The 716-nt window shown below is 40.5% G+C and overlaps 1 protein-coding gene across 1 annotated transcript in view; it reads left to right on the top strand.

The window, feature by feature from the left end:
* LOC116672596 (dynein regulatory complex subunit 7) overlaps positions 1–716 on the top strand; it is a 28,309-nt gene that overhangs the window by 23,981 nt on the left and 3,612 nt on the right. The window contains exon 9 of the mRNA XM_032504513.1: positions 549–659. Coding sequence (XP_032360404.1) covers positions 549–659 — 111 coding nt within the window. The remainder of the gene's footprint in view (positions 1–548; positions 660–716) is intronic.

The raw sequence follows: 716 nt of genomic DNA, 5'->3' as shown, positions 1-716 counted from the left end.
CCAAGATATGAAAAGTCTTTAAAAGCTTTTTTAAAAGGGGTAAGACTGTATAAATGTCATATCGGCATGGTTAGAAATTGGCATTAACTCACTTTTATCCCAGTTGACAGAAAATCCGGAGAATCTGCCAAAATTACTAATTAAAGACAAAAGATGAGGTATTGAGGCTTGAGGTTGGGAAATGAATAAAAGAATGTCATCCGCATACAGTGAAATATGATGCTTTTGTCCATAAATGTTGATGGGAGAAATTAGACGACTTTGTCTAATACTGATTGCTAGCGGTTCAATAATAATTGCAAACAAGAAAGGGGAGAGGGGACATCCCTGACGAGTTCCCCGACCGGTTGTAAAAGGGGTTGAGACATTTTGGTTGGTTATAACAGAGGCGGTAGGGTGTGACTAGATAATCTCAATCCAGGTAGGTAGCAGGGAGATAGGACGATATGAAGAGACCTGATTGGGATAGTAGAGTCTTTTTAACTAAAATTCTATGAGCTTATACACTTTTGTGTCTGTGTGCATCTGTTTAATGTGTGGAGGTTCAGGTGGATCCATCTGAGAAGCCTCTTAAGACCCTGGCTCTGAATGATATGCTGGTGGCTCTGATGAAGGATGAAGAGAAGGTGGTTTGCCAAATCAAAGAGTCTAAGCAAGAGGTAACCGTGTCACCTGGAGTAAAAGTATCGCTAGAGTCCCAATTCAGAGGTAACATC

The sequence above is a fragment of the Etheostoma spectabile genome, chromosome 22, assembly GCF_008692095.1.
Source record: "Etheostoma spectabile isolate EspeVRDwgs_2016 chromosome 22, UIUC_Espe_1.0, whole genome shotgun sequence".
Lineage (NCBI taxonomy): Eukaryota > Metazoa > Chordata > Actinopteri > Perciformes > Percidae > Etheostoma > Etheostoma spectabile.
The sequence above is the reverse complement of the archived record's forward strand: the minus strand, read 5'-3'. Positions and strand labels throughout refer to the sequence as shown.